At 58.2% G+C, this 25,933-nt stretch overlaps 1 protein-coding gene across 1 annotated transcript; it reads left to right on the top strand.

The window, feature by feature from the left end:
- The first annotated feature begins 20,078 nt into the window (after nt 1-20,078).
- LOC136992873 (maestro heat-like repeat-containing protein family member 7) lies at nt 20,079-25,639 on the top strand. Its single transcript, XM_067302848.1, has 14 exons — nt 20,079-20,171; nt 20,611-20,760; nt 20,958-21,112; nt 21,206-21,353; nt 21,608-21,798; nt 21,887-22,024; nt 22,359-22,473; nt 22,815-22,955; nt 23,174-23,350; nt 23,845-24,000; nt 24,331-24,432; nt 24,835-24,937; nt 25,123-25,182; nt 25,458-25,639. Exons 1-14 carry the CDS (start codon nt 20,079-20,081, stop codon nt 25,637-25,639), a joined length of 1,911 nt encoding a protein of 636 aa, XP_067158949.1.
- Nucleotides 25,640-25,933: the final 294 nt, after the last annotated feature.

The raw sequence follows: 25,933 nt of genomic DNA, 5'->3' as shown, positions 1-25,933 counted from the left end.
CATCAGTGGGGGGGGGGAAAAAGGAGCACACTGTCACAGAGCCCTCCACACTACACTCACTGTCAGCACGCACACACACACACACACACACACACACACACACACAGAGTCAAGACACACCAACACCTGTGGCCTCTCAGATTAGCTTCTGCAGTGCTCTGGGTCAACATCTGTCTTCAAGACACATTCTCAATGGCAGCCGCATCCTCTCTGATCTTCCTCCAGTCACCACATTCACCTTCATCACCTGCCAAAACAGAACGCAAGCGGTCAACCCCACACCAGTCAGCTCCAGCCTCATCCGCAAGAGCACCCTCCACACCAAAGCCCCACCAGCACTGCACTCACCTGCACCGCGCCAATCCTAAACTCCAACATTGTGGCTGGCGGGACACCCACGGCACTTGCAAAAACAAAACAACATTTCTCCTCTGCCAGTCAACACTCACCAACCCCACAACACCCAACACCAGTCAACATTCCAGGCCAGCACTACTCTCCCCTGCACACTACCATAGCTAACACCCACAGCCAAGGCAGCTCCAGCCCCAAACAGACAGACACACACAAACATCAGACACAGACATGAAAGGAAAGCCCTACACGAAAAGAACTATTCCTACGCATAAGATGCTGCCAGCCAGAAAGCCCTATGAGGCCACAACCACATGGCTCTGATGCTCTGGGCAAGCCCAGAAGAGAGTCAAACGCCACCACCTGTGATGGAAAGGGCCCGGCAAAGCCAGGCAGATCGATGCAGAAGAGGCTGGCAAGAAAGACCTAACGACGTGACAACACAGGGAAGAAAACCCTGAAAGGAGGCCAGGAAGACGCAAAACGAGGGCGGCCTCAGAAGAAGAGCGGCCGACGAGGCCTCGATGAGGGCCACGGAGATGACCGGCCACAAACAGCCACAATGCAAAGCCAAAGTGACAGACCACCCCTTTTAGCAGGCTGCACAGAACAAGACGCCATCCATTGGCACAAAGCTGATGAGTCAGGTCAAGCAAAAGACAACAGATGCCTACCGCACTAGTGCTGTACAGTGTGGGCTGTACTCCTTGAGCACAAGGAACAAGAGCAACATCAAGACCTGAGCAAAAGATAGCACAGCTACAACGCGCACCACATAGACTACACAACAACACAGACACATGCTGCAGCTGCCCTGCCTAGCACACCCTCACCTTCTGCCATGCACACCCACTGCCTCTGCCTCACACACAGCACTCATCCAGAAGATCCCTCCACTCTACACTCACTGTCAGCACACATGTGCGCACACACACACACACACACACACACACACACAGAGTCAAGACACACCAACACCCGTGGCCCCTCAACTTAGCTTCTGCAGTGCTCTGGGTCACCATATGTCTTCAAGAGGCATCCTCAATGGCAGCCGCATCCTCTCTGATCTTCCTCCGGTCACCACATTCACCTTCATCACCTGCCAAAACAGAGCACAAGCGGTCACCCCCAGGCCAGTCAGCTCCAGCCTCATCTGCAAGAGCGCCCTCCACCAAAGAGCCATGGGCGCTCCGCTCACCTGTGCCGTGCCAATTCCAAACTCCAACATTGTGCCTGGAGGGAGCCTGCAGCACCTGCAAAAAACAAAACAAAGTGACTCTTCTGCTAGGCAGCGCTTACCAGCCCTACAATGCCCAACACCAGTCTGCTCACCTGACATCCTCAACCATGCCTGGGAAAGGCCCACACAGGACCTGAAAAAGCAGAGCAAGAGACATCGCCGACAGGCAGCCCAGCACTACCCACCGCACAAGAAACCCCTGACCCAACAAGTGCCCCCTCTCACCTGCTCAGGCTCTTGTCAACGCTCAACTTTGCCACTCCACAACTTCCTGCAAAACCTGCAAACACAAACAGAAAGCAAGCGCTCGGGTCACACCTGCAAAACCACAGCCCACCCACATCAAGCATTTGCTCCCACACCTTAACCTGCTCTGCTTGCCCATCCCAACTACCATGCAACCGGCTGCCACGCCGAGGCCTGTCATGCACCTGTAAAACCAGAACAGCAGTGGGCAATGGGGACAGCACCAATGAGACAACAGCCCTGTGCTAGGCTCTGCCACCACTCTCAGACTGACACTCACCTTGCTGTGCTCCTCCCGCAGGCGAACGACCCACTCTCCACACCTACAAGCACAAAGCAAAAATTAACCAGAGAACCCCTGACCACAATACTCTGCTTCCAGCAACAACTCTCTAGCTCACCTTCCTAGGGCATGACCCTTTCTTCCTCCATCTCCCTCAGGCACTCCAACTGCTGCGCCACATGTACAAAAAATAAAATAAAATAAAACACACACCATAAAGTGGAGCGCACAGATGCTGACTAATCACCATTCCATCACTACTCTCCCCTGCACACTACCATAGCTAACACCCACAAGCAAGGCAGCTCCAGCCCCAGACAGACACACACACACACGAATATCAGACACAGACACAAAGGAAAACCCTACACAAAAACTACTATTCCTACACATAAGACGCTGCCAGCCAGAAAGCCCTACAATGCCACAACCACATGGCTCTGATGCTCTGGGCAAGCCCAGAAGAGAGTCAAACGCCACCACCCATGATGGAAAGGGCCTGGCAAAGCCAGGAATATTGATGCACAAGAGGCCAGCAAGAAAGACCTGAGTTCATGACAACACAGGGAAGAAAACCCTGAAAGAACACCAGAAACACACGGAAGAAGAATGGCCAAGAGGATCTCAAAGATGGCTGCAAAGATGACTGGCAACAAATAGCTACAATGCAAAGCCAGTGGGACAGACCGCTGCTTTTAGCTGACCACACAGAAAGGGACACAATCCATTGGCACAAAGCTGATGAGTCAGACCAAGCAAAAGTCAACGGATGCCTACCGCGCTAGTGCTGCACAGTGTGGGCTGTGCTCCTTGAGCACGAGGAACAAGACCTGAGCAAAAGATACCCCAGCTACAACACACACCACATAGACTACACAACACAGATGCAGGTTGGAGCTGCCCTGCCTAGCACACCCTCACCTTGTGCCACGCACACCCACTGCCTCTGCCTCACACACAGCACTCATCCAGAAGAGCCCATACTACACTGTCAGCACACACACAGCCGAGACACATCAATACCCATGGCCCCTCAACTTAGCTTCTGCAGTGCTCTGGGTCAACATCCATCCTCAAGAGGCATCCTCAATGGCAGCTGCATCCTCTCTCATCTTCCTCTGGTCACCTCATTTGCCGTCATCACCTGCCAAACCAGAACGCAAGCAGTCACCCCCCAGGCCAGTCAGCTCCAGCCTCGTCTGCAAGAGCACCCTACATCAAAGCCCCATGGGCACTCTGCTCACCTGTGCTGTGCCAATTCCAAACTCCAACATTGTGCCTGGGGGGATGCCCATGGCACCTGGAAAACCAAAACAAAGTTTCTGTGCTGCCAGGCAGCACTGACCAGCCCTAGAACAACTGAAACACCATTCTCATCACCCATTCTACCTCACCTGAAATCCTCAACCATTCCTGCAAAAGGCCCACACACTACCTGAAAAAGCAAAGCATACAGCCCCAAAAGCCAGGGTAGAGGTCAGAAGCAGAGCCACCAAAGACCATGCGGCAGTGGGTTCAGGGGCATGGACATAACAAAGGAGCTGGCAGGCAAGACTGCCGATAGTTCCTCACGGTCCAGAGAAGTCCAGCAGTTTATTCCCTCTCAGTGCTGAGGCTTGGCCAGGAAAAGAGGTGAGCTTGTTACTTGTTTGTAGGTTAGTTTCTGAGCCCTTGGGGCACATGCTCTTACTCACAGTTGCGTTTGGAGTCCAATGACATGACTTCTTTTCTCATCATACTGCACTTGCAGGGTGGAAGGGTGCTTCCTTCCCTCTTCAGACAAAGTCAGGACTCTTCTGCAAGTCTACATACCACAAAAATCCCACACAGTTTCTCCCTGAACAGGGCTGACAATATTTCTGAGGAGCAGCAAAACATCTACCAAGTGAGCCAGAAATCAGACTAGCTGATGAGAGCGATACCTCACACACATCCCAATTACTGGAGATACTTAAAAAAAAGACACCACACACACACACACATACCCCACAAGGGTATAAATGTAGGAGGAAATGTCTTCCCAGAACCTCTGCTGCGTCCTCTTGTCTGCAGTCTGCGACAGGGACAAACAATTCTTCAAGTCTGATCATCTTCAAAGAGTCCAGTGATGAAGCTGTGTCCCTTCTGCAGTAAACACAAAAACACCAGATAACAATACTGACAAGTAACAGAAGATACAACTGGACATTCACAAGCCCTCTTCCACCCCTGCACACCCCACACTGAGATACTGACCCAAGAAAAAAAACTGCCTGCTACAAGCAGTTTTTTGGCATGCTCACAACTCCAGCTTGAGTCGCCCCCTTCCTCTTACACTAAAGATAGGTCTTTGCTTCTCCAAAGGCAGCAATAAATCTTCCTGGGTAGCTTCACTTCCTCAAATTCCATTCTTTGCCAAGGCAATTCCAGAGCACTGCTCCCACAGCAGAACAAAAGCAGAATGAACTCCCTGGCCCCAGACCCTGGCTTTATGTAACCCTAACCCCACCCACTGACCCACCCACAAGCCCTTGGAAGGGGAGGGGAAGACCAATGGCACCCATAAATACACAGGGCTAGGCAGAAGCAAGGCTTTTTCTTCCGCTCGGTATCTAGAATGGAGAGCATAGAAAGGATAAACAGACCTCTTTGATGAAGCAGACCATCTGCTTGGTTACTGAGACTTCATATACTGTATCCATAATATCAGGAGGTATGTTATTTTTTATCCTAACTAGCACTAGCCTTTGCATTAAAAACTAGAAATCACTTCTGCTTATGCTTAGGAAGAAAGCTACAACAGTCCACATAACCTATAAAGGGCACACTATACCACAGTCCTGTGATTGGTTCAGGCCTGCATGTAGTACAGCTGTTCTAGCAGGGCGGCATTTCCTGTAGGGTAAAGCAAGAGATCAAAATAAACTCCTGGAACATGTATGCTTCTGTAATGTGAGTACTTCCAAAGAGAGATGTTTCCTATATAGTACCTAGAGTAATTAGAAAAAAGGATCAGTGGGCAGAATGGGTAGATCTCCAGGGGAACACGAGCTCTGTTTCTCTAGATGAATGAGACACACAAGGAGACAAGAGGGGTGCTAAGAGGACTGGAGAACCAACACGGGGCTCTAGGGCACAAAAAAGGCTTCCAAAAGAGGTTCTGAAGGCACTAGAGGGGTCCTACAAGGTCTAAAGGGCCAAAACAGAGCTTGGGAACAAAAGGAAGGCTGAAAGAATAGTCCAAAGTAAAATAAAGGGGCTCCTCAGGGCTCTACAGGACAAACAGAGATCTGTGCAGAACAACAAAGCTCTAAAGAGGAATCCAGAACAGATCAGACATCTCTTACGGAGACTAGAGAGCAACTAAAAGAAGCCAGAAGAAGACAACCAAGGCCTCCCAAGGGGCCCAGAGGAAAACAGGGGTGCTCAGGCAACTGAATGATGAAAAGAGCACTCTAGGGCATAAAAAAGGCCTCAGGAACAATTCTGAGAACACTACAGAAGTCCTAAAGGAGCTAGAAACCAAAAGACAACTCTAGGGAACAAGAAAGGCAAAAAGAGTAGTCCGGAACACCCTAGAGGGGTCCTAGGGGGACTAGATGGCCAAAGAAGTAAAAACTGGGGAGCAAGGAAGACCTCCAGAGGTGGTCTGAGGGGACAAGAGAGGTTCTGCAGGGTGTGGAGGGCCAGAAGACAGCTCTGGGGCACAACCAAGGTCTCTGGAGGTGTTCTGGGGGAACGAGAGGGGTCCTAAGGGGTCTAGAGGGCCAAGATACAGCTCTAGGGCAGAAGGAAGCTGGAAGAGTAGTCCAGAATGCACTGGAAGGGTGCTAAGCGCTCTACACGGCCAAAACATGACTCTGGGGAACAAGGAAGAAACCTGGAAGGCTTCTGAGGAGACTAGAGGGTTCCAAAGGGGGCTGGGGGGGGGGGGGGGCCAGCAGACAGCTCTGGGGCACAACAAGCACCGCACGGGGGGTTCTGAGCAGACCAGAGGGCTCCTAAGGAGACTACATGGCCAAGACATAAAAACAGGGCAACAAGAAAGATCTCTGGAGGTGCTCTGAGGGGACAGGAGATGTCCTATGGGAAGCGGAGGGCCAAAAGAGGGCTCTGGGGCACAACAAAGATGTTGGGAAGGGTTCTGAGTGGACTAGACGGGTCCTAAGGGGACTCTAGGGTCACAAGACAGCTTTGGGGCATGACAAAGGCCTTTGGAAGGGTTCCGAGGGGACTAGAGTGGTGCTAAGGGGTCTAGAGGGCCAACAGAGGTCTGTGGGTGTAAACCAAAAGGCCAAAGGAGGGGGCCAAAGCAGAATAGAGGGCTGCTAAAGGGGCTGGAGGGCCAACGGAGGGCTCCGGAAGGACTCTGAGGAGACTACAGGGTTCCACAGAGGGCTGGGGGGCCAGAAGACAGCTCTGGAGCACAATTTTGGCCAAAAGACGGGTCCAGGGCAGACTAGAGGGTTGCTGAGAGGGCCGGGTGACCAAAGCAGGGCTCCAGGGCACAACAAAGGCCTCCAGAGGGGTTCAGAAGGGACTTGAGGGGTGTGAAAGGGGCTGGAAGGCCAGAAGATGGCTCTGGGGCACAAAAGAAGGCTGAAAGAGTAGTCCAGAGTGCACTAGAGGGGGCGCTAAGGGGTCTAGAGGGCCAACAGAGGTCTGCGGGTGGAAACTAAAAGGCCAAAGGAGGGGGCCAAAGCAGAACGGACGGCTGCTAAAGGGACTGGAGGGCCGACAGAGGGCTCCAGCGCATGAAGAAGGGCTCCAGAATGATCCTTGTAATCTTTCAGGATCTAGAGAGAAACAGACTTCTTAACGGACAGGAGAACAAATGTAGTGCCTTGGAGCACACCTAAAGGCAAATAGATAGGTCCTGAGGGAACTAGGGAGCAAATGTGTGAGTCCTGGGAAGACAAGGGGGAAAACTGAAGATTCTGGGGCATTAACTCACCCGCCATAATCTTCCTGCTTGGACCCTATCTCTTACCTCTGAGAAGTTGGCCTTTGCTTTCATTCCACAGGCAGCTGTCAGCTGTTGCATAGTCTTGGCAGACAAGTTAGGGACCGCTGCCCAGGCAGTCGTGACCCACAACACCACATGCTCAGAAAAGCTCTCAGGAAGTCATGCAGATTCATAACCTGAAGGGCAAAAAGCAAATATCTCTTGAGAACAGTTTTTATTTCATCATAGGAGCAATTTTTCCCTCTCTTCTCCACTGTACTGCGTCTAACAACACACCTTCCTCATCACCATTTTCCCCCATTACTTCTACTCCTCTCAGTTGCCCCTGTTGCATCTCAGTTGCATCTTAGTCCTCTAAAGCAGCTGTTTCTCATCCACATGTACTTTCATTTCCTGTCACCGATTCCCCTTCCTGTTTGTCCTATAGCAGGCAGCTGAGACACCTTGGCCTCGTGTTTAGCCGCACACCCCTTTTGCTCTGGCCAGCAGCTGAGACAGAGCAGAGGGCAGCAAGAAGGGTGGCTCTGAACACAGTAGACCTGGGTACCAAGCAACACAGAAGCAGCAGCAAGGCATCAAAGAGATCGCATCTTTGTAAAGAAAATACTTATAGTTCCAGGTCCTTAGAGGCAACTGGGGATTCTCTGTATGCATGCCCAGGCCTCCTACAGGCTCTTTCCACACAGTTAAAGGTACCTGAATGCAATGACCTTGGGAGGCAGTGACACAGTGTCCCTGGGGCTGCTGTGAGGTACCTGTGGCTGTTCCAGGGTCTCTCAGGCTGTTCTAGGGTCCTTGGACAGAAACAGTGCTGATCACGTTTCCTTGAGGACTTTCCCTTGTGCTGCATAACAGGACAGCTCTGCACCAAGCCCTCCCAGCACCGCTGCTCCTCATAGCTGATGCCTAACTAGCCCCAGTCCCGAGCAAAGCTATGACTACCAGTCCACACAGCCCCTCACACTCTCCTTGCCCTCCCCGTTGCTGAGAGGAACAGCCCCAGCCCCTGGGGACAACCCTGCCTGGTCACACCAGAGATGCAAAACACTTCCTGACCTGTACGAGGGAAAAACTGGGAAATTCCACTGTCCCCGATGACCTATGGGGACTCTTGCATGAGCGGCACATGTCCAGTAAGGACCAGACACAGCAGGCCACTGCTGCAGGGCAGAAAAGGCACAGGCACCTGGAACTACAGCTCCAGGCCTGCCACAGAGCACAACGCAAACGGCTGCTGGGAATCCCGCTGACAGAGACCTGCACCTCCTGCCACCTCAAGAGGCGCAACATGGTCTCCCAGAAGGCCAATATAGGAAGACTACACCTCCCGGCAAGCCCTGCAGAGCAAAATGGCCACCGAGAAAACCATTGCCAAAAGACTATACCTCCCAGAATGCCGTGCAGGCTAAAATGGCCTCCCGGAAGCCCCGTGCCGGAAGACTATTGCTCCCGGCATGCCGCGCAAAGCAACATGGCCGCCCGGAAGTCCAGTGTCGGAAGACTACTGCTCCCGGCATGCCATGGAAGGGGGTTGTGCAGCGCTTCGTGAGGTTTGACCCTCTGGCGATTCCGTTCCGTCGCGCCCCTATTCCCCCCCCTCGGGACCCGGATACCGCCGCAAAGCCGGGAGCGCGGCCCCGCGATCCCCAGCACCGGCCCCGGACTCCCACGACACCGCCGCGACCAGGCCTGGGTCAGCTCCGACACTGCGCCTGCTCCAACCCGCGATCCTCCCCAGGGATTCCCTTGGGACCCCTCCTCCCCTTCCCCGACACGCACCCAATCTGACCCAGGCCCCCCCCGCTCTACTCCGACCGCACAATAAATCCCACCACAGCCCCGCTGCACAGCAGCAGCGCTGGCTCACACCCTTCCTCTCCCCCCAACGCAAACACACCCCTTTCCCCGCCCCGCACCACCACAGCACCGGCGCTGCCCCTTCCTCCCCACTCTCCATGGCCCCAGCGCACTGCTCTTCTCCACCACGTCCTCGCCCGGCCCCCACTGCCCCAGTGCACCGCTGGCCCCGGCCCCGGTGCAGTTTCTCCCGGCCTGGTGCACCCTGGTTGTGCTGCATTGCCCGGGACGCTCCCGTCTGCCGGGACCCCCGGTACGTGGGGGACCCGCAGCCCCGAGCGCGGACACCCTCGCCCTGCTCACCTCCTCCGCGGTGCAGCTGCCGTGCCGGTCCTAGCGGGCGCTGCTCGGCAGCAGCTCCATTGTTCTGGACCGGCCTCAGTGCAGGCTAGCCCCAACCCTGGTGTGTGCCCACTGTTGCCATCAGCCCCACCTGGGGCTCATCCTGCCTCCTCCTGTGGCTTGTCCCAGCCACCCCCAGCCCCACCTGGGGCTGGTCCCAGCCCTAGGGCCCACAGCTGCAGCCCATCAGGAACCAGGGAAGGGGAAAGGCCATCAGCCCCATCACAGACAGCTGGGGCTGCCAGGCCAGCAGAGGAACTCCCACTCTTGAGAGTAGCTTGCTGAGAGCTGAAGGGAGACCCCTGGGGTGTACAGAGAGGAAAAGGCAGCATTCAGGGGACAAGAGAACAAATCCAGAGCTGTGGGTGCAATAAAAGTACAGAAAAGGCAATGACAGAGCAAACAGTGTGACTCTGGGGGCACCAAAAGGCAAAGGAAGGGCCCTGGGGGCAACCCAAAATGTGAACTGGGGAGTCTTGAGGGCATCAGAGGGCAAACCAAACTACAAATGAATGGCCTTGGTGCACACCAAAGGGGCCATAAGGCACATCACAGGGCTCGATGTGGCTGACGGGACGGTGCCTGCAAGCTCCCCTCCAATCCCCATGGAAACTATCTCCCAGCTCCAGGCACGCAGGCCCCATCCCCAGACACACGAGGGACATTGTGAAGTGCTGAAAGCAAATCCAGCAGCAGTCTGGGGACCTCAGGCAGCCCTGGAGGGGCCCTGGCTGCCCCCAGGATGATTGGAAATGCCACCGACACCACCCCAAGCTTCAGGCAATGCAAGGGAAATTCCCCACAGCCCTGCGAACGGTACTGGGTTCCCTGGGAACCGCAGGGATGCCAAAGCACGAGGGACTTGGGGACCAGCTCCCAGCACCACACACAATGTGTAACCTCCTCCCCTGGGCATCATCTTCAGGCAAAGCGACGGCAGGAACCACAGACATGAGTGCAAAGAATAAAGCAACTGTTTCTTGTTTTACTGCACAGAAACAACACCTGGGCATGAGTCTGCCATGGGGCTCAGTGCCAGCATGCTTCCCCTTACCCTGTGACACCTGAAGAGTCATGACCACACCAGGGTTCATCCATCCGTCGGGGAAGGGTCAGCTCCTGCTGCTGCCCTTGACGTGGCAGGTGTCTGCGTAGCCGACAGCCTACCCCCTCTGCTTTTTCCTTCAGGGATAGGATCCAGCTCTGAGAGTTGAGAGCAAAAGGCCTGATCTCACCTGCCTGCGCTTCTGCCCTGCCTCAGACTAGAGCCCTGCAGGACACACTCACAGTGCTCAGCTCACCCATCGCATCGCCAGTCTCGGTGTGATGGGCCTGCGCCACATGAAACCCAGACCTCAGGTCAGCGCACAGAGCTGAACGCTGGGTACAGGGGAAGGTTACAAACCCCAAAGGAGGGTTCACAGCCTGCTGCTTAGGCTTCAGGGCTTCCAGTTTATTATCCAAGGATTTAGCCCTTTTCGTTGATCAGTAAGCTGTAAACCCCGCACCCTAAGTGACAAACTGCAAATCTTGGAATGCAAATGGTTGCCAAGTCTTTCAAATTTATGAATGAGGTTGGATTTTAAATTCTGCGCCCTGATCGCTAAATGAGCAAACTGTAAACTCTGACTGATAAAGACCGAGCCCCACAAAATGAAGTCATACACCATAACCGCTGAGTGACAGACCCTCAATAACAAACTAAACAATAAACCTTAAGTGAAAAACTTCAAACCCTCAGCTTTAAGCAAGAAACACCAAAGCACCCATGAGCATGAGAACAGTACAGAGAAGCCATGGGGTTTTGCCCACAGCTTAAGAAGTTTCCCCTTCCTTTAGAAGGGCAGCAGAACAGAAAGACACGCATCAGAATCACGTTACAGCTGCTGTTTATAGGCTTGGTTTTAGCCACCATTCAAACACGGGCATGTGCAAGAATCATGCCACTGGATTGCACTAAGCTGCGCTTCCACTGAACCTACCTGAAACACCGCAAGCACGAATTCATCACCACTACAGACAATTAATATTTTTGGTCTGCTCAGCTCCATGGGCAAACATCCACAGCCAATGACACCAGTAACCACCTAGGGCAAAACCACCTTCCACCTCCCAGCCCTGCTCACACGCAGTGCAGCCGCAGGACTTAGCTGTGTCCATGCTGCAAGTCAGAGCTCATCCTCCATGGCCAGCCGCAGATCTCCACAGAGCTCCCAGCTGTGACAATGCTCCTTCACCTGCCAGACTATGCTTCAGCCACCTGCAAAGCGGCCAGAACGCTTACTGAGAGGCCTGGCAACTGCACAGCCCTCCTAGAACTACTCACTAGTCCAAGGCCCGGAATTGTTTCCGCAATTATGACTGACCCTCTGTGCTGCTTCACTCACCCTCTCTGGCTCCATTTCATCGCAGGGATGTCACAGCAACCCTCACGTACAGTCAGGCTCGCTCAGGCACCTGGCCACCTCCAGCCTTCAGTAGATCATCCTCCTCAGGGAAACTATGCCGCTGACAGACGCTCTCAGAAAGCACTGTCCAGCCAAGGCAGGATAAAAACTAAAGCCTCCAAAAACTCCAAACTCTGGAGAGACTGAGCTGATGGGAAACTGACTCTGGCCGGGACAGTGACAGGAGGAGGATTTTGCTTCACTCGCTTAGGCTGCCTAGCGGACAACACAAGTGGCCCAAGTCAGACAGACCCTGCTGGAAAGCCCTATGACACGACAGCGTGCCAGAAAGCAGAGTCGAGCGCAGGTTCCTGGAAGAGGAGCAGAGCAAGGCTGATGTAGGGAAGACACCAGCTTGCATAAAGGCAGACCTGACAGAAAAGTGGGCTCGATGACAGCGCCGCAACCGCGACTCGAGCTGCACCGCGCGGCAGCCCTGTCTGCGCACAGGCAGACAAGAGGCAGTAACTGCAGGCCGCGCTGACGAGTAGGACAGACGACGACAGCAGCTCCAGACCGCCCTACCACGAGCACCTGTCCTAACAGCCAAGTACTCAGAGCCTCTGCTGCTCTCTGCCGCTGTGACACCTTCCTTCCCCAGGAGCCTCTTCACTGCCTACTACGTCCCCCACTGCACATCCACAGCCCTCTGCACACAGAGTCCCTGCAGAGGTGTCTCACGTGACCCGAGCCAGACAGATCGATGGGACCCTCTGGGCGCTGCCGATCATCTCCGCTGAGCGCCAACAGCCTCTTGGTGCTTGCCACGCCAGACAAAACACAAAGGAATGACAGACCTTCAGCTGGGCACAGGGACAGGGAGCAGAACAGAAGAAAAGAGGGATAGAGAACTTGGCAGATGGATGGAGAAAGAAAGAGAAGACTAGAGACCTGGCCCCAGGTTTAGGGGTGCTGGACAAAGGACTAGGCAGAGAGGGACAGAGGGCCAGACAGATGGATGGAGGGCTGCACAAAGGACGGGGGAGCAGAAGAGGGAAAAAGAGGGATACAGAGGTGGACAGAAGAATAAAGAGAGGAAAGGAGGGACGGGGAGGCAGACAGAGGGACAGGCAGCAAAAGAGAAGGGGGGAGAACCAGAGAGAGGAACGGGGACTGGAAGAGAGGGACAGGGAGCCAGTCAGAGTGATGGGAAGGGAATGAGAAGGTTGAAGAGCTGGCCAGAAAGGTGGAGAGAGAAAAAGAGGGAGGGAAAGTCAGGCAGAGAGATGGGATAGAACAGCGGAAAAGAGCGATAGGGAGGCAAATGGATGGATGGGGAGCTGAACAGAGGGACGGAAATAGAAAGAGAAGGCTGGAGAGGAGGGCAGAGGGCTGGAAAGGCAAAGAGAGGTCCAGAGAGACAGACGAGAGCGGCAGAAGGATGGGGAGGCGGATGGAAGGACAGTGGGCAGGTAGTGGGAGGGGGAGAGGAAGAAGATGATGAAGTTTTGCAAGCAATCCCACTGTTAGGGAGTGGCTGCCAGAGGCCTGGGACTTCCCTGCAAATTGACAGTCTCATGTAAAAACCATTGGTTTTGTCAGCTCGCTATTGGTGCTGCGGGCTTGGTTTTAGAGGGAAGGTGGCACAGAAAAGCCTTTCTCTAGTCAGAAGAATGCCTTCTTAAGGCATTTGAGATTGCTCCACAAAGCAAGTCTTGTAAGATGAGGAGGGAGGCTGCAGTATCTTAGCAAGGGTTGTTGCGCTGGTGTAGATCAGGCACGGGCAGCAAGCCTGCACTTGAGCAGGCTGTGAAATCGGGACTGGGGAAACACCACCGTGCGTCCTTCTTGAAAGGTGGCAGATCTGAGAGCTGGCTTAGAATATCTTGAAAACTATGCAACACAGCCGCAGCCCTTCACGTGCCTTCAGGAAAGCCTCTGGTGAAGTCTCCTGCCAACGCAGCCTTTGCTAACGTTGTGGGTCTACACAGAGATGCTGCGAGGAAAAAGCAAAAAGCTGAATCCCAAGGCCGGGCTTCAGGAGAGCAGCCTTGTGCCTGTGCCAGCAACTGCTTGGGAGACTCCCATGAGGTACGGCCCTGGAGGGAAGAGGGCTCCAGAGAGTTGGCTGATGTTCAAGGATTCCCCTCCTCCACGTTCAGTAGTGGTCCACCCCCAAAAGCAGGCAGTCAAGCCAAGGTGGCCTGCAGGGAGGAACGAGGAGCTCCAGGCAAAAGTCCAGCATAAACAGGAAGTCTACAAGAGGTGAAAGCAGGCACTGGGGACCTCTTATGAGAACTTCCCGAGACCTGCACTTCAAAGGGGACATGCTGGAGTTTGGGCTCTTAAGGCTTTCTCAGGAAGGACTGGGTGTTAATGTTTCACAGGTCAGAGCTCCCCAACCGGGGCAGCTAGGGTGGCTGTTTGCGTGGCAGCCATGTTGCCCATTAGCTAAATTCAGTAGGGAGCTAGCAACGAGGAGACGGGCAGTGTGTGAGGGACTACCCCCTTCCCTAGAGGGGTTCTAGAGAGAAGGGCAGGAAACTGGTGCAACCTTCTTGGCTGTTGCACTTCCTTCAGGGACGCAGAGAAGCCTTTGTGGCCCAGGACAGGGGCCTGCAGAGAGAAGGCAGCAGCCTGACCTGGGAAGGCGAGCAAGCTAGGCTACACAGCTGACGAGCAAATAGTCCCTGAGAAGGACCATGAAGGGCCGCTTCAGATCTCTTTCCATGGCCCTGCACCGTCCTTTCTAGCTCCTCATCGGCCCTCATCCCTAAGCCCTTGAATCAGTGGTAAGAGTGGCAGCAAGGTTAGTGAGGGAGGCTTTGCCTTTGAGCCCTTCCCTGCCTGAGAGGCCCAGCCTGTGGGATGGACAACCGCTCGCAGCTCCAGACCTCACAGAGCGCTTAAGGCATGGCTTGGGGAACTGCTGAGAGATGCTGGGGTGACACGAGAAGCTGGTGCTGGTGCAGCTGCAGCTCCTTCCTCTGCAGCAAACTGGAGTTCAGGGGCACACTGGGAATGTTGGACAGGCATCTCACGACTCCTCAAATGATGCAGGAATACGAGCCAGGAAAAACATGGAGGACACACACTACCCTACAGCAAGACTGTGCTCTGTGCCCCTGAGGAGTAGCTGCTTGTCCACGGGGAGGGGGACTTTGTGAGGAGCATGCTGTTGCACTACAAAACCAGCTGCCAGGGGGCGGTTCTGGGTGCAAAAGGTCAGAGATGGCCGTGTACCAGCAGCTCCACAGCCTGCTCAGAGTTAGAGCTTCCTGACAAGCCTTGCCTCTTTCTCAAGATCCCCTGAGGAACGGTTGGTTTTGAATCTCCATTTCCAAACCCGTGCCTGTATCCCTTCTGCATAGCCCTGGGGACTTGTTGTTGTCATCGCTGGTGTTTTCTGTTTTGGGGGGGTTGTTTTTTGTTTTTTGTTTTTTTCTCTTGAAACTCTTCTGACCCTAAGGAGGGGAGAAGAGATTTCTTTGCTCTGAAACAGATGCCGAGGTGAGGTAAGGTGGGCTGCTGGAGACTGCAGCCTCCTTGTGATGTGCTTTGAGGTTAGATCCTCCCCTCCCAGCCCTCTTGGCCCTCTGAACAGTTCCTCATCGATTCTGCTGTGTTTTGCTCTCTTGGGACTCAGCACTTGGAGCTCAAGCTCCCCCTGATCCAAAGCACTGCTGAGGTCAGCTGTGACATCCAGGCAGCGGGTGACTTCCAAAGCTTTGAGCTCTCCTACAGACAGGAGCTGCTTGAGAGCCTGCTGTTGAGTGTCCTGGAGCGCGGCCTGTCCTGTAGGAGAGTTTGGGGCTGTGCAATGAGGCTCATTTCCTCCGAGGCGCGATGGTCTCTCTGGGCTGGGGGTGGCCGTGTGCAGCAAGCCCAGGAGCTACCGCAGCCTTGTGCCCAGCAGCCGGAACTGCCCTTCGACCCAAACTAGAACTTTGGCAGTGTTTTCTCATGCAGGCTTTCTGCGTTTCAGCCATGATTTGTCCAGTGGCTGGAAAGCACCCGGAGGCACTTGGAGGGCTCTGGGGGACATGGAAAGTCACCCCGGGGGGGGGGGCCCTGGGGTGCTCGGGAAGGGAAATGGATGGGTTCAGAGGGAAGCAGAGGGCAAACAAATGTAGGCCCTGGGCCACCCGGGGGGAAGTGCCCTGCCCCTCCCCAGGACAGTGGGTGACAGCGCGGCCCTTTGTGACCTCCCTTTGTGACACCCCCACAGTGCTGCCAGGCACCGGCATGGCCTCGCTCCTGCAGTGTCCGGGAGGACAGTGACGGGACAGGGCAGGAGCACGCTGGGCTGGCCGAGGAGCCCCCTGAGCGCTGCCACGTCTTTCCCCGCACCTCCCCTGGGCGGTCTTGCGGTGCCGAGGCGTTTGCCCGAAGTCTTCGAGGAGAGCTAGGGCCAGCCCGGGCTGCGGGCACCCCCTGCCCAGCCTTGCGCCTCTCCTCAGCTCTGCAGCATGGCGAAGGCAGGCCCCAGCAGCAACCCCATCCCCTGGGCAGAGGAGGATGAGAAGTTCAGGGCGCTCATTGCGGCTTGGGAGCAGTCGGGAGCCACCAGCAACCTCCTCCTGCGCCTGGATGACACAGACCCCAGCAAGCCCGTGCTGGTGCTGGAGGAGGACGGGCGCCCCAGCTCTCCCTTCTTGGCCTGGGACGACGATGACGATGACGATGATGGTGGCTTCACCGACAGCAGGTGCCAAGGCGAAATGCGCGAGCTGTGCAAGGTGCACACCTTCCAGGCAGGTGAGTGAGCGGCAGCGCGGGGCTGGCAGCCAGGGGCCGGGAGCCAGGAGCCAGGAGCAAGGAGTCGGGAGTCAGGAGCCGGCTCTGCTCCGCCCCCAGCTCCCATTGCCCCCGCACGCTGGTGTCGGAGGGCCTGAGGTGGCGCTGCCTGAATGCCTGGGCCTGCTCCGGGCTTGGGAGCCGGCAACCCCCAGGCAGCGAGAGCAGCAGAGGGGGTTGCCAGCTCTTGCGCCGTGGCACAGGCCAGGAGAGGCAGTGCAGCGGGCAGCAGGCAGCGGTGTGCTGCAGGGCTGGGACCTTCGCTGCCCCTCTGCCGGGTGTCGCTGGGTGAGACGGGGCATCAGCGCCCCGAGCCGGGGCTTGCTGTGTCCACGGGAGCAGGCCTGCTGCTGAAGAGAGGCCACAGCTCATTCCTCTGCCTCCTGCCAGCGCCTACAGCTCTCCCCGCTCTCTTCCTTCTTCAGATTCAGACTCTTCTGTCTCCTGCCTGGAGTTGGAGGGAGAGGAGCAGGAAGCCCTGGAGTATCTCCAGGCCTTTCCCACAGGCCCTGAACAGGTGACTAGAGACCTTGTCAGCCCGGCGGTGCCTGCAGCTGCCAGCTGGCTGCCTCCGTGTCCGCTGCCTGCTGCGAGGCTCTGGGAGGGCTCTTGGCTGTGCCCAGCTGCTGCCTCTGGGCGTCCTATGCCGTCACTGCGTCCCCCTCGATGCTGCGGTGCTGCTGGCAGTGCCTCTGCCGTCTCACCTGCCCTGTTTGTCTCTCTTGTGCCCGGCTGTCAGGACGAGGCCCAGAAGCTGAGGTTTCTGGCCTCCATCCGCACCCTCTGCAGAGCCAAGGTGATGGGCAGGTACCTGGCTGGTTTCTGCATGCTGGTGGAGAAGATGGAGGTGAGGGGGCAGACAGAGGGGCTGTGGGAGGGGGAAAGCCAGCCGAGCGAGCACAGGACTCGGGCAGCCAGACACAGGGAGGGGTGAGCAGGCCCCCGTGGGCACAGCCCTCCTTGCTGGGGGGCTGCGGAGCCAGGGTGCCAGTTGTGGGGTGGGGGTGCCTGCTGGGTGCTGCCAACTGCTCGCTGGGGGCTGGCAGCTCCCGTGCCCCATGCTGCCTGTGCTCCCCAGGGGCTGCTGGAAGAAGAGTGCCCTGACCGCCTGGACTCTGTGGTGCGGCAGCAAGCCATGCTGGCCATCGCCGCAATGAGGTACCTGCCCCAGCCACCGGTGTAGCCGTAGCAGGCATGGCCCTGATGACGCCATCTGAGCCCCGTTGGACGGTGCAGTCTGTCGGGCCGCTGCACTCACCCTCAGTGGGGCAGGCGGGAGAGCAGAGGGGTGTCTCTGGGCTTTTCCCCTGAGGGGAGAGGCAGGAGATGGAGCGGGTGTGGCGCCCCACCTGCCAGCACTGGCCTCGGCACCTGGGCCTGCGTCATGGGAGAGGGAGGAGGTGCCTCCCTGCAGGGCTTCCCCACCTCCTATGGCTACCAGCCCGGGCACTGCCACCCTCCGTGGCTGCGTCCACCTTCCCGGGGCATCTGGGCACTGCTCCCTGCCCCAGCACTCCACAGCCAGGCACCTCTCTCTCCTGTCAGCAAAGAGTGGCCATTCCTGAAGGACACCCAGGACAACAGGCTGCTCTGCACCTGCATTGCCAGCATCTTCTCTCTTCCTCCCCAAGAGCAGATGCAAAGCCTGGATGCTTCACTCTACCCTCAGGTAGGTGCCTGCCGTGGGCAGAAGGGGTTTGAGCCAGCCTCCTGTAAGCAAGAGGGGCCGGCAAAGGGGTGCCCACCCTCTGCCCCCCTTGCAGACCCTGAATGCTCTGGATGAGATGCTGAAGGTGCTGGTGTTCGAGTCGCAGGCCTCCGGTCTCCGGCAGCTGCAGAACATCGTGCAGGTCTGCTGTTTGCAAAGAGTTAGAGGGGCAGTGGCAGGGCTTCTTCCTCACCCCAAGGGGAAGCAACCCTCTCGAGTCGAGGGGCCAGCCCTGCCTGGGAGCAGGCACAGAGAGCATGCTGTGGGGAGGGGCCCACCTCTGTGGGGGGGAGGCAGGGAGGGGCCCCACCGTGCTCTCGGCTGAGCCGGCTGTCTCTGCTGGCAGCAGTCAGAGTCCTTTCCTCTGCCAGCATCACGGGAAAGCCTTGCCCTCTGCCCCTCAGATCCTCGCCCCCAAAAGCCTTCCCTTGCACCAAAGCAGTGGAAGGAGCTTGGCGCAAGGAGGGGACGCAGGGCCCTTTCTGGAGGAGTGCTTGGAAGGCAGCAGAGGCGTCGACCCTGCTGGGCGCTCAGCAGAGCTGTCGCTCCCGGAGTGGCCGTCAGGCACCAGCGCTGACCGGCGGCTTTGGTCTCCTCAGGTGCTGCTGACCTTCACGGCGTCCCAGAAAGTGGCTGAGCGCCAGAGGGCTGTGGGGAGGATTGTGCGGCTGAGTCGGCTCCTGGGCAGCTCTTCTCTGCTGGAGGTAAGCGGGTGGCTCCAGGCCGTGGGCGACCCTCCTCTCAGGCAGGCTCAGGCAGGCTCAGGCAGGAGGAGAGGGCACCTGGCTTGATGTGCTCTTGGGGACGGGGAGGCCAGCGGGAGCAGAAGGAGGCACTCCGTCAGCCGTGGGAAGGATGAGTGTGCATGTGCAGGAGCCGCGGGCTGGGGGAAGACCCAAGCTCTGACTCGTTCTTTAGGCCCCTCAGTGGCATGGGCTCGCAGGGACGGCAGTCAAAAGCCTTGCAAGGCAAGGCAGGGAGGCAGCGTGCTCCTCGCCTTGTCATGGCTGCCACATGCCAGCTCTGGGGGCTGCCCAAAGGGAGGGCAGGTTGCCCTTGGCTGGGCAACAGACCTGGCAGCGTGCCGGGGCGGGCAGGCTGGGACACACAGCTCTGCACCCCACTGGTCACTGTTGGGAGCAGGGCTGGCCAGAGGCCTCCAAAGCTTTGGCTCATGTGGCACTCAGGCCTGGGCCCGCTCTTGTGTAGGGCACAGGCCTTTGGTGCCCGCTGCCGCAGCTTAGCCTTGCTACCAGGCCTTCCTGCCTCCCCCCAGGACTCGCCCAGCTGTGGAGGAAGCAGTGCCAGCCCTTTCCTCTCCCAAAAGAGGCCTTTGGACTTCCTGGGGCAGCTGATGGGGCACCTCACGCTGTGCTGCGCCGAGGAAGACCAGGAGATCAGCCATGGGGCGGCAGAGGCACTTCACGATTTCTACAGGGTCATTCTGCTGCGATGGAGTAAGAGAAGCTGGGGCGGGCTGGCGCCTTCCAGACACCGCAGCCCAAGCAAGGCTAGGCAAGGCGCGCCACGTTGCCTCGGCCATGTGAAAAACAAAAACGGCAGGCACCTCGCTGACGGGACCCAGAGCTGTTATGTCCCTTGCAGCAGTGGTTTAGGAACTGTGCTGAAAACCAGCAGACTGGAGAGCCTGTGGCAGCAGCCTCCCAGGGCTGCTGTCCTGCTTCAGAGCAGGAAGAGAGAGCAAACTCTTCTGCCTTTCTGCATCCTAATAGGCAATTTCCCCTTTGCCACCTGGAAATAAGCCCACGTCCTCCCTAGGAGGCTCTCTGCTGCCCACACAGTAGTGAGAGCCCCTCTCTGCAAGCCACAGAGCTCTCTTGGATGCCTTCGGTCTGCCATCTCCAACTCGCCATCATTCCTCCTGACTGCTCTGTTTCCCCTCCTGCGCAGGTAGAAAGATGGCGGCTGACAATCCAGTGCCTCCAGAGATGAAGTGGCAGTGGGAAGTCCCAAACACCTTCTGGCCCAGCAACGCCACTGACAAGAGCACGGTGAGAAGCTCCTCCCTTGCTGGCATTCTTGGCCACAGGGCTGGCAGGAGGCCTGCAGGAACAAATGGATCCCTGATTAGTGGGGCTGGCATGGCAGCCTCCCAGGCCTTGGGCGCAGGGGTGTCCCACTCTCCCTGAGCCTGGCATAGCCAAAGGCGCTGTGCCAGTGGCAGAGCAGCAGCTCCAGCTGTCCTGGCCACCAGCATGCTCTGCTTCCCTGTAGGGCCAGCACACCGTCACCCTGACCCCAGCCATCCACCTGCACCCCAGCAGCTCGCTGCCCACTGCCCCCAGGCTGCAGTCAGCGCATCCTAGCACAGGCCCCGCACCCGGCTCTCCCGGGGGCACTGTGCCAGCGCTGCTCCGCTCGCTCTCTCGCAAGCCACTCTCTCAGCTCCTCAGCGTGTGTGCTCAGTGCCACGGGTCTTTCCTCCCACAGGTGTTTGGGAGCTTTCTCTTCCCCTCCGAGAGGACACACTTCCTCCTGACAACCATCGAGGGCATGACAGACCCAAGGGTCTCGGACACCGAGGTGGTTGCCCGCATGATGGAGGTGGTCTTGAGAGACCCCGACTCTGAGCTGGACAGGGTAAGCAGCTTGCAGCCGCACTGTCCTGTGCTCGTGCCCTCTGGGCTCTGAGCCCCCTGAGTGAAGGCCAGGGCTCTCAGGCACCCGACAGCCTTTGAGGCCTGCAAAGAGCGATGGGAAGGAAGCAGTTCTCAGTGGCACCTGGGGTAATTGCTACACTCCCGTGGCGGTCCCGCTCTCACCCGTGCCCCCTCCAGGTGCCACAGGTGGTGAGCAGCATCCACAAGAAGCTGAGGGGCATCAGTGAGGCGTCGCTCCAGGCCATCTTGAACAGGACCCTTTTCCAGATGGCCTGCTTGGACCCTGATCAGGTGGTTGAGGGCCTGCTGAACACCTCCCTGCTGTGTGACGGGTACGGGGCCTGCCAGCCTGGAGGACAGCTCCGGAGCTCCGGGGCTCTTGCAGGTCGAGGCAGCCCCCCTGACAGCGTGCTCTGGGCCTGCAGGGTTGCCGGGGCCATGTGGAGGACGCTGGTCTGCGAGCACTGCCCTGCAGAGGAGGTGCTGAAGGAGCTGCTCTTTTGGCTGTGGGACCAGCCACTGCTCAGGCGGGCCAGCTTCATGCCGAACGACAGCTACATCCTTCCGCTGACTGTGAGTTTCCAGGCGAGGCCTCACTCAGCCTTGCGCAGGGCTGCACAGCCTGGCCAGAGCAGGCTGCCCGGCCTGGGGCCGGGAGCCCAGGACCACCTGCAGGGTCCACGAGGCCTGCCGGGGGGCCTTCCTTCCGGCCCAGGAAGGCTCGTTTGCTGGCGTTACAAACGGGAGCCTTGGCTTGCCTTGGCGTGGCTTGCCTTGGCTTAGGTGATCTCTCTGCAGCAAGAGCTGTCTCTGGGTGTTTTCTGCAGGCAATCAGGGCCCTGAACGAGATTCTCCGGCTGCCCTCCAGCAAAGTGCCGGTGCAGTTAATTTTCCCCCAGCTCTACCTAGCGGTGCTCTTCCAGATCTTCTTCAGCATGGAGTACACGCTGCAGGACCTCCAAGACTACAGCCAGATGTGCGGCCAGGAAGACGAGTGTCCTCCAGTCAGCCCCGTCAGGTGCTCCGTCCCTCTCCCCCAGTCTCTGCCGTGGGCGCAGAGCCCGGGCTTGGCTTCTGTGTGCGACCCGCCTTTGCTCTACATGCAGGAGCGCAGTGCAGGCCATGAAAGCTCTGCTCTGCCGTGCTGACTATGCCCATCTGGCCGACTCCGTCGAGAGGCAGGGGGGCTGGGACATGCTTATGAGCATGGAGACCTACCACACAGGAGTCACTTTGCTGACTAGGTGAGAGCCGCCTTCATCCTCGTCTGCCCCAGCGTTTCTGCCCTAGAGACAGAGTGCCGGAAGGCCACGACTTTGGTGTAGCAAGGGTGCTTTTCCGCTCTCTCACCGAAACAAGGGTGACTGGGTGAGACAGCAGGTTTCTGAGCGCAAGGTGTGGTGGGGAAAGGCCGCTGCTGCTCGAGCCAACGCCACCGGCTGCTGGAGCTGAGCACAAAGGCGGCCTTGCCCCGCGGGGCCTGGCCTGCGGGACGACGGCTCGAGTTGGCAGCGCAGGCCCAAAGAGGTTTGCCTGCCCAGCTCCATGCCCACAGCGCCTTCTCCCTTCCCCGGCCAGGGAGCTGTGGATGAACGCGGCCGACGAGTGTGCCTGGGTGTTTGACCACGTGGTCGCGGTACTCAGCTGCAGAGACAAACAGCGGGAGATCGCCGCCATGGCTGTCTTCACCGAGGTGGGCCTGGTGGCAAGCGGTGCCTCTGGGCGGTGCCTGCAAACACTGGGCTCCCTGCCCCATGGGCCAGGGGGCAGGTTGCTGGTCAGTGGAGCTGGGCAGCTCTCCCGCGGCAGCTGGGCTCCCCTCAGCCACCCCAGCCTGGGCTCATTCCCGCCAAGAGGCCATTTCTGCTGGTGTAACGCTCATAACCACTTGCAGGCCATGCACCCTTTGCGCCAGCTCTCTACATTCAACCGCTTCACAAAGGCCCAACAGTGAGAGGCTGCAGATGGTTCAGAGGACACGGGCAGTGCTGCTGGCTCTGCTGCTCGCTCACTCTGCAGCTGCGTGTCTTTCAGCTGCTGAACTGCACGGACTTTGAGCAGGAGATTGACGAGGATGTCCTGGGCTTCCTGCAATTGCATCTGTGCAACCAGAGCTTGGCGATGCGTGAGATGGTGATCGCAGGCCTTGTCACGCTCTCTGAGAGACGGCAAACAGTGAGCAGGGGGCAGCCGGGCAAAGTCAGGCCAGCGGCCTGGGGCTGGAGGTGGAGGGAAAGGCAGTGGGAGGGAAAGGCAGCGGCAGGAATTGAGAGCTGGGGGAGCTGCTTCCACCTGCCCTGCCGGCCCGTAGCTGCAGAGTGTTACAGCCAGAGCATTCGTGCCAATGCAGTCATCCCTTGCTTCACAGAAGGGGCCTTCTGTGTTTCATGTAGGCAAGAAGTCTGCAAGACCTGCTGCCCGCACTCATGGAGCGACTGCAGGGTGCTGACAGCAACTTCTGCACCAAGGCCCTCACCATCCTCAGCCACGTGCTCCATCTCGTGGACAGGAAGAGGGCCAGCACCATCGGCCTGCAGCTTGCTGAGGAGCTCCGGCCACTCTTTGATGACGTAAGGCTGGCGGGAAAGGCAGGGGCTCTGTTGGTGTGGCTCTGGGGGCATAGGCGCGTGGCCCAGGGATGGGGCCTCACGCTGCAGCAGCCCATTTCTGGGACCTTGAGCAGGTAGGATGAGCCCAGGAGCCGATGCCGAGGGCTGGCCCCCATCTCCTCTTCCACACGTCTGCCAGGGGAGCTCCTCTGCAAGTCGGCCAGGAGGTGTCTGGTGGGAGTGCGGCCAGGGCCAGAGCAGCCCTTCTGGGCACAGGCACCTCCACGGCTGGGCTCTCTCTGGCTGCAAGTTGTTAGAGAAACCCGCCGTGTTGCACGTCTTGGGGCGGGGGCCATTTTGTGCTGGTGGCCGATCTGGCCCGCAGCTCCTCGGGGCAGAGGCAGAGGCAGAGGCAGAAGCAGGCATCTGCACAGCAGCCACGCTGACCCCCCCCCTTGCTCACCATGGGCTTGGAGCAGCCGTTGCTGAGGTCCTCCCATCTTCCTTCCCCACAGGAGGCTGCTCGTGTGCGAGAGCTCTCCATCCAGCTCTTCCAGCATGTGATGGCGATTGTGGTGGGCAGCCAGCAAGAGCAGATGAGGAAGCACGTGCACAGCAGCCTGCTCCCACTGCTCATCCATGCGCATGAGGAGATCCCAAGCGTGGCGCAGGTGTGTGGCCACATTGGTTGGTTGTGTGGGGCCCGGATTGTTTTTTCTGTTGGCCAGGTATGCCCAGCAAGGCCCCAACACTGGCGTCCCTAGGGGCTTCCCAGCTGTCCTTGCAGGCATGCTAGGCCAGGGCCTTGGCGAGCTGGCTTCTGCTGCCCTGAGATGGTGGTTGCCCCACGCCTCTGCCCAGGGTGTCAGAGCCCAACTCGCTGCTCAGATGCAGCTTCCCATAACGGGCTGGCAAAGGCTCTGAGCCTTGCCAAGGTGCGGGGGATGCGGGATCTCCCGCCTGGGCTGCAGTGGCATCTCCCAGTCTCTGCTGCTCTGCAGGCCTCTCGGGAAGCCCTCCTCAGCGCTGCTAAGCTCCTGAAGTGGGAGCAGCTCAGGCACCTGCTCGAGACAGCACAGACATGGCAGATTGGCGAGTGCCTGGTAAGGACAGCCCCAAAGTCCCCAAGACCTGGCCCACACAAGGCCTGCCACCCTTGCCCCCCTGCCAACCCATTGCTGCAGGCTCTGGAGCTGCACGGGCACTGCCCTTCCTCCAGCACACTGCCCCGGCAGGCTCTTCTCCAGGGCCCTGTCCCCTCACTGCCCCCAGGATGCGGAAAGAGCCCCTGGCCCAGCTGGGCCTTGCTAGCAGGATGGCACCTCAGCCTGCCTGGGGAGCGCTCTGCCCTCTGCTCCCTCCGAACCTTGGTGCCACATGGCTCCTGGCCAGGAGCCACGAATGTCCTGGCACGGCAAGTAAGGGCAGGTGGCCCTGGCAGGAGGGACTGGCCTGGCTGGGTGGTGAAGGTGTGTACCAAGCCCTGGCCCCTGTGCTCTGTGCAGCTGGTGAGGGACAGGAGCAGAGCAGAGGAATACCTGCGGCAGAGCCTGCCCTACTTGGAGAGCCCACAGGAGTGCTTGCGGGAGGTGGCCGTGAGGTTCCTCGGTGAGCTACAGCCCCTGCTGGGCTCCCTCTCTGTCGCAGGGCAGCTTGGCCCCAGCCCTGGCTGCTGCGCTGGCAGCGAGAAGCAGCTGCGGGGCTGCCGGAGCCCCGGCTGCCTCATGCAGGGCCTGGCTGCCCCGGGGGCTGCGTGCCCACAGCGGGGGTTGCGACGGGCTGTGTGCACCTAGGGCTCGTCGGACGGCACATGAGCGAGCAGGGTGAGGAGAAGCTGCAGGACATCTGCAAGGGTGAGTGGGGCCAGTGTGGTGTTAGCTCCAGCATGGAGGAGGGCAGAGCCTGGGTAGCGAGCTCCAATCTGCTGCCCTGCACCGGGAGAGGGAGACTATTTCCGGGGCATTTGGGGCATTTGTGAACTGCCTCTTTCTCCAGCTGACCCATTAGTCCTCCCTTCTGCCTGCTGGCAAGGGCAAGGGCTGCTTGGGCTTGGCCCTGCCCAGGGGGCATGCCTGGGGTCTCTGCAGACACAGGGGTTTTATCTCTTCTCTCTTCCTTTCTATGTCAGCCCTTCAAAGCGTGGTGAGTGACACCAGCCCCTACGTCTGGTCTCTGGCAGTTCAGACCATCCTGATCCTGAGAGCGCCACGGGAAAAGGCACCGTCGGGATTCACCCTTCGAACGCTGTGCTACCGGCTCCGGAGAGCATGGAGGAGGTGGCACCCGCCTCCGCGAGACAGTGCTCTCTGAGCAGAGCAAGAGCAGCACTTCCCATCCCAGGGTGCTCTGCCCACTGGGGCCCTTGAGAGTGCCGGAGAGCCTGGCTCATTCCCAGCAGCTCCGCCTGCGTCAGCGAGCGAGACAGCCGGCGAGCGAGCGTGCGGCAGGACGTCCCCACGTCGCCTATTGCCCCTCTGCTGCAGGCACTGCATCCTTACATGTGCCAAATGAAGTGCTTGTGTGAATTCTCCATAGCCTGTTCGAGCCTCATTGAGCCACAGTAGCGTAAACACGGTGCTCTGCCTTTCTTTGACAGCTTCTGCC

Source organism: Apteryx mantelli, chromosome 10 (genome assembly GCF_036417845.1).
Source record: "Apteryx mantelli isolate bAptMan1 chromosome 10, bAptMan1.hap1, whole genome shotgun sequence".
NCBI classification, from domain to species: Eukaryota; Metazoa; Chordata; class Aves; order Apterygiformes; family Apterygidae; genus Apteryx; species Apteryx mantelli.
The sequence above is the reverse complement of the archived record's forward strand: the minus strand, read 5'-3'. Positions and strand labels throughout refer to the sequence as shown.

Coding starts and splice junctions, on each gene's coding strand:
- LOC136992873 (XM_067302848.1), top strand. CDS start 20,079: ATGGCGGCTGACAATCCAGTGCCTCCAGAGATGAAGTGGCAGTGGGAA. Junction 21,113..21,205: donor ACCTCCCTGCTGTGTGACGG/GTACGGGGCCTG, acceptor CTGGGCCTGCAG/GGTTGCCGGGGCCATGTGGA. Junction 24,938..25,122: donor GGTGGCCGTGAGGTTCCTCG/GTGAGCTACAGC, acceptor GTGTGCACCTAG/GGCTCGTCGGACGGCACATG.